General features: G+C 32.5%; 1 protein-coding gene across 2 annotated transcripts; it reads left to right on the forward strand.

The window, feature by feature from the left end:
• Positions 1-1134: 1134 nt before the first annotated feature.
• On the forward strand, positions 1135-4166 carry LOC108459376 (GDSL esterase/lipase At1g71250). Of its 2 annotated transcripts, none has more exons than XM_017758735.2 (5): positions 1135-1492; positions 1920-2047; positions 2150-2392; positions 3053-3305; positions 3724-4166. In XM_017758735.2, the coding sequence occupies exons 1-5, from the start codon at positions 1252-1254 to the stop codon at positions 3945-3947; spliced, it is 1089 nt and encodes a 362-aa protein (XP_017614224.1). In that variant the 5' UTR covers positions 1135-1251; the 3' UTR covers positions 3948-4166. The 2 variants fall into 2 exon arrangements, with proteins under 2 accessions (XP_017614224.1, XP_017614226.1); XM_017758737.2 differs by having other exon boundaries at positions 1974-2047.
• Positions 4167-6912: the final 2746 nt, after the last annotated feature.

The raw sequence follows: 6912 nt of genomic DNA on the forward strand, positions 1-6912 counted from the left end.
CTAAATGTCAGTAATGCTACTGCTACCATTTTGGCTACCATCAAATGTAACCAAATCTATAACCTTCTTTTTAAGTGATGAATTCTCCTTTGAAAGATTCTGTTCACAGTCACATAATTGACGCAATAATTCAGTCGCACGGTCACACATTTGCCCATTGTACCACTTGAAGAAATCACAACCACCATCCTACAAACAAACCCCAAATGAGTGACAACAAAAAAATTTAAATCATAAACCCTCAACCTAGGGAAATTTTTGAAATCATCCAAATTGAGCTAAAGTAGCAAATAAAAATCTTCTTCACTTACCCGAAAATTTGAACAACCATAAACCTCCTCCCCAGATTTAAATCACTCCATGAAGTGTCTCTTGGAGCTAATTTTTTATAGTGACATTTTACTACTTCCGCATTGTACACATACTCCCTCCGCGATGAACTAACAATATATGCATACCTTGATTTCTTCCTCGAATCATTCGAACAATGTGATTACCATTCTCTAAGCTGGCTATTCGAGCTATGTGATTTAGATTGAGAAAATTTTCTGAATCCATGATTCCAAAAGGCAAGGAAGAAAAATAACACTTTCCTAGAGTTTATGAGATTTCACGATTTGAGAATAAAGGATTAGAGATTTCATGATTTGGGAATAAGGGATTAAGGATGTAGAAAATTTCCTCAATCCATGATTCAAATTAAGAGATTGCTAAAGTTTTTAGGGATTTCGTGATTTGGGGATTTCACGATTTGGGGTTATTTTTTTAGATTATTTTTTAATTTTATATTTAATTCTTTTTTTTCACGTCATCTTGAACCTGGCACGCCATGTAGGCAATTTTGTTGACCGGCGCTTGACTAATGGTCAACTAACATTTTCCATTAAAATTGGGCTGAATTGTGAAAAAATCATTACGCTAAGGGCCACAATAAAAAAAAAGGTCAATAGTACAAAACCAAAAAACTTTAAACATTGAGGTATTTTTCACAATTATACTTAAAAAAAGGAAAAAGAAGAAGAAATCATGTTAGCATGAAACAGACCTTGAAAGGAGCACCCGAAAACAAGGAAAAATGTAAGAAAAAAAAGGTATATTTCATGGAGTCTCACACTTTAATTACATCCCATACTTGTCAGTTTCAAAAACGGATATATAATCATCTTTCACCGTTACATTCACATGGAAAGCTAAAGCTAGCAAAAGAATAAAACTTCCATTATTCTCTTCCTACATTCATATTTTCAAGTTATGGATATTCTTATCAAACCAACGCTAAAGCTGTTTATTTCATTTGCTATTTTGATGGTTCAGTATGGCAATGCAGAACGAGTTCCTGCGCTTTTTGTGTTTGGAGATTCTCTGGTTGATGTGGGCAACAACAATTTCCTTAACTCAATTGCCAAGTCTAATTATTTCCCTTATGGTATTGATTTCAATATGCAGCCTACTGGAAGATTTTGTAATGGAAAAACCTTTGTTGACATTATCGGTATGTTATTAATCTACTCACGTATTTTCTCCTTTTTAACTGGTGCATATTTCTTGTTTGAAGTTCAGTGGCATATATAGGAGCATCGCTGGGCTGCCCCTTAAAATGAAAAATTATTTATTTAGTCTTTTTAAAAAATTTCCTTAAAATGAAAAATTATTTAGTCTTTTTAAAAATTTAAAATTTTAATTAATAAAAATAAAATTATACTTTGGTCTCCCTAAAAATGATAAAATTTTAATTAATCCTTTACAAATTATAAATATTTAGGCTATTAAAATTACAATTTAATTTTGGCCTAAAAATAAAACTTTTATAATTAAAAAAATAGTGAAGATTTTATTTTGACTCTTGAATTTTTATCCCAAGTTTCTTAACATAAAAGTTCTAACTTTGCTCCTAAATTATTATACATACATGGATGTAGGAGAGATGCTGGGTGTCCCTTATCCTTCTCCCTTTGCTGATCCCAACACTGCAGGAGTTAAACTACTAGGAGGAGTGAACTATGCTTCAGCAGCCGCTGGAATCCTTGACGAGAGTGGCCAACATTATGTATGTATTTTGGTAAAAAGAAGAAAAAATTACATTTGCTCTATTATTGTTCCACAGATTTGTTGTTTGTATGGGATGAAAATCAGAAATGTATGGATGCAGGGTGAACGTTATAGCCTAAGACAACAAGTATTGAATTTCGAAACCACGTTGGATCAACTACGAACAATGATGGGGCATGATAATTTGACGAGTTTCCTTGCCAAATCCATAGCAATTTCGGTGTTTGGGAGCAATGATTACATCAACAATTACCTCATGCCTTCTATCTACTCTTCAAGCTTCAATTACAATCCTGCACAATTTAGCAACTTGCTTCTCAACCGCTATGCCCCCCAACTTCTGGTAAAATTTTATTCTATATATTTAATACATTTTCTGTACATCAATTTATATACTAACTTATTAATTATGTAATGTCATGTGTTACAAGTTTTTTCATGATTTTCTTAACGAGGCATCATTAGGTAAAAGTATCATGGAGGTCCATGTATTAAGAGTCAAATTGTATTTTGTTTTCTTTACTAAAAAAAATAAGCAAATTAGTCCATGTAAGTCAAATTAAAGAGTAAATTAGTCATCTATATTAAAAAATTTATCCATTTGTATTGTTAAAATTGGCGTGGCTAACGTAATAATTAGAAAGTGACATGACTTATTACATGTACCTCATGTTGATATACAATGACCAATTTTAATAATAAAATAAATAAAAATTTTAATGAATGATCGGTTTGTTCTTTAATCTAACAACAGAAATTTATTTACCTAATTTTAAAATAGAAGTGACAAAATAAAATTTGACTCTTAGGAGTTTTATAATACTTTTATCAATATTGTCATTACGTAATTAATTATTAGTATATTTATATATTGAAAATATATTAAATGTTTGATTGTGAGCCAAAATTAAATTGTAGTGGAAATTAACTTTACATAAAAAGTGATGGTCGCTTTTTCTTTTTCATTTAACTTTATATATATTAATTTTGGGTATTGGTGTAGACGTTATACAATTTAGGAATAAGGAAAATGTTTATAGCTGGAATTGGACCGCTTGGTTGCATCCCTAACCAAAGAGCCACAGGACAGGCAGCGCCGGGAAGATGTGTAGATTACGTTAATGATATACTGGGCACTTTCAACCAAGGCTTAAAATCATTGGTAGATCAACTAAATAAGCGTCCTGGAGCAATCGTTACATATGGCAATACTTATGGTGCCGTGGGTGACATCCTAAATAATCCTTCCACTTACGGTAACAAATCCCAAAACCTAATCATATATCAAATTTATTTTATATTAGCGAAGATTTAGACTTTTAAGGAGTTACAAATAGAATAGTAAGTGTTACAATTATACTAAAAATTAAATTATTATTAAAATGACTATAAACTTTCGGATTTATTAATAAAAATGAAATTTTTAATATTTTGAAGTTTTATTATCAATTATAAATGTGGATTTAATTCAAACTTGTAACTCCACAGTTAAGATTGAGAAATTGACACGTCTTATTTTTTCAAATATAACTTAAGGACAAGTGTCAATTTTTCGTTTCCGCTCATAAAGTTAAAAGAGTTCACCCTCAACCTACCAAATAATTACCCAATTATAAGTATATTAAGTATTGAAATTTGAAAGTATAAAAATAAAAACATAAAAAAGCATTGCAGGATTCAACGTGGTTGAAAAGGGATGCTGTGGAATAGGGAGGAACCAAGGGCAAATAACATGTCTACCATTTGCATATCCTTGTACAAACAGAGACCAATACGTGTTTTGGGATGCTTTCCATCCTACACAAGCTGCTAATGTTATTCTGGCTCGTCGTGCTTTCTATGGGCCACCTCTGGATACGTATCCCCTAAACATCCAACAAATGACTCTTATCCATTGATCTTTCTCTATTTTTTTTCCTTTAATAAAACTATTATATATATATACTAGAAGAAGATTCTGGCTTTGTCGCGGGTAAACAAATTCTTTCTTTGCGACCCGGGTTTAAGTTGATCATGGCATGAATGCTATATAAGATTCTGTAAACAACAATATTTTCTTGATTTTTAGTAGCATGAAGCAATGATAGATTTCCCAATGATATGTTGAATACATGCAACAGACTATTTGCATATGTTTATGGGTGGTGGCACAAGTATCCTTGTTGAATTAAGATTGTCGCCCACCTTGTTTATTCGGAGCTTTATTTTTTTAATTTATTAGAATTTTCAAATATATTGGACATTCACTAAGTTCTTTACAAATGTCCAACATTGATGGAAGAGATAAGATAGATGAAAATTGATGAATCAATGAAAACTAAAATACTTTAATGTCAATTCACACATTCATTGAAAAAAAGACTTCGTTTGGAACCATTTTCTTTATGGATTTTTATGCAAGTACTTATGTTTTTCTTTGTTTTCAATGGACTACTAGCTATGCAAATCATGAGTTTGAAAATACTGGAAAAGATTTGAATTGTAGAAAGCAAGGAATAAAATTTTATGGGAATCCAAAACAAATCTAGCAGGATTCCACATGGCTAATTTCAAGTAGACTTTCATGGACCCTCCAATAAAATTGTTGGAATTGACATTAAGAAAGGAAGAATTTGAAGGGAAGAAAAAAGAAATTTAACAATAAATTGTCTGATAAAGTTTGATATATTACACTATTTTTGAACAATGAAATAGGGATATTTATAGTAAGAAAAAAATCCTAATTATGAAAAGAAATAACAAAGATTTTATGCTAATAAACATTAAATATATTTTGCTAATAAATACTAAATCTCTAAAAAATCTGGAAAACATAATCTGAAAACATAACTTGCACACAAGTTCTTCAAATCCAGTTGCTTTGCAGCTTTATGGTTTAGCTTCAGACAGCTCGCATCTTTTCTACGATCCCAGTTTGCATTTTTCTCGTGACCCCCGTTTGCATTCTAGTTTGCCAAAGTAATTAGCTCACTACTTACTGTTCATTTGAGGTAGCCTGCCACTTATTGCAAGTTCGCCAATCTTGGAGGGTTCGCCAAATGTGCATGTTGGTCATCTTGCAAAACTCCTCATTGGCCTTCATGTTGCAAACACCAATTTTATTTCTTAGCTTCTCAAACCTTGTCTTTCTAAGTGGTTTGATCAGAATGTCTGCAAGTTGAGTTTTAGTACTGTAATGAACCAGAGTCACTTCTTTTCTTTGTTCAATTTCTCTCACAAAATAGTACTTGATCTTGAAATGTTTTGTCTTTCCATGGAAGATTGAGCTCTTTGCAATTGCTATGGTGGATTGGTTGTCGTATAAAACTTGGGTTGCTTCAGCATGTATAAGATTTAAATCAAACAAAAGTTTTCTCAACCAAACTGCTTGGTTGACTGATGCTATTGCAGCTATGTACTCTGCCTAAGTTGTAGATTAAGCAACTATCAATTGCTTCTTTGAACTCCAAGAGAGCACCCCAGATCCAAGCAAAAAGAAATATCCAGAGGTCCTTTTCATATCATCCACTAATCCAGCCCAATCACTGTCAGTGTACCTAACAAGCTTCAATATGTTTGCCTTTGCATACCAAACCCCAAAATCGGTTGTTCCTCTAATGTATCTCAACAACCTCTTCGTAGCTTTGAAATGAGAAGTATCACAGTAGTGCATAAATTTTGCCAATAAGCCAACTGCGAACATAATATCAGGCTGTGTTGCTGTTAAGTACAACAAAAAACCCACGAGACTTCGATAGTTCTTTTCATCAACCTTCTGGAAATCTTCACTGTTGTTGAGTTTTTCTTCAAGTACAACAGACGTTCAGATTGGTTTACATTTCTCCATGCAGAACCTCTTTAAAACCTTTAGTGCGAAGCTTTGTTTATTTATGAAAATTCCTTCATGAACTTTTCATTAAACCCTATTGTCCTCTGCTTCCTAAAAGAATCTCATACACTTAAGCATATGTTCTTTGACCAGAGTGTCGAGTTTTGCTGAAAGTTCATTAAATTTGTAATAGTGGATTGTCAAGCCAATGTGACTTGGCCTCTGAGCAAATCCTCCAAATATGTCATGATCTCTTTAGCAGTACAAAAATTCTTGTGTTGTTTCTGCAACACACTACTCATGCTCGCTAACATATAACATTGAGCAATTGAGTCAGAATCTCTCCAACAATTTCTCGCTTTGGGCTAAGCTTTAGGAGGGCATGTTTCGTCAAGAATGAATTTGTGTTTCTCACGGTTGAGAATAATCAACAAGTTTTGTTTCCATTCTCAAAAGTTATCCCCATTTAATTTATTCTCATTAATTATGCTAATAAGAGGAGTAGGAGACATATTTGAACTGAAAAAAATAAAGATTCACTAATTACTATCTTTGCATAAAGCAAATATTTTTCATTTCAGCAACATATCAAGAATGTAATATGATGCATGCGTCTCGTGCTAAAACCTTGAAAAAAAATATTTTTTTCATTGCTACGATCATTCTCATACCTATCAATCATGTCGCCTTGGGGTCCCATGATTAACTAGCAAGAACATGGATTAGATCCAATCAATTCGTGAATCTTAATTCTCAAGACTCCACACGAACTAACGATTGTTTAACATTTGGTCATCATCTCTACCTTAAATATCATTTCTTGGGAAACTATTTAATAAGAGATGATCTTAAGTGTGTAACCACTGACTCAACACCCATCATGAACATACTCTCATTTGTGAGTTATCTTGGGACAATCTCTCTGAAAGTCATGCATGACTAGTTATCCTTAAAAGAAAATCTCATCTAGTGAACCCACATGACAAATTTTACCTTAGGTGCGGCCAGGGTAGGAGCAAGCTTAAAACTTTAATATGCTATCACTTAGGGACCAT

This window comes from Gossypium arboreum, chromosome 3 (assembly GCF_025698485.1).
Source record: "Gossypium arboreum isolate Shixiya-1 chromosome 3, ASM2569848v2, whole genome shotgun sequence".
NCBI classification, from domain to species: domain Eukaryota; kingdom Viridiplantae; phylum Streptophyta; class Magnoliopsida; order Malvales; family Malvaceae; genus Gossypium; species Gossypium arboreum.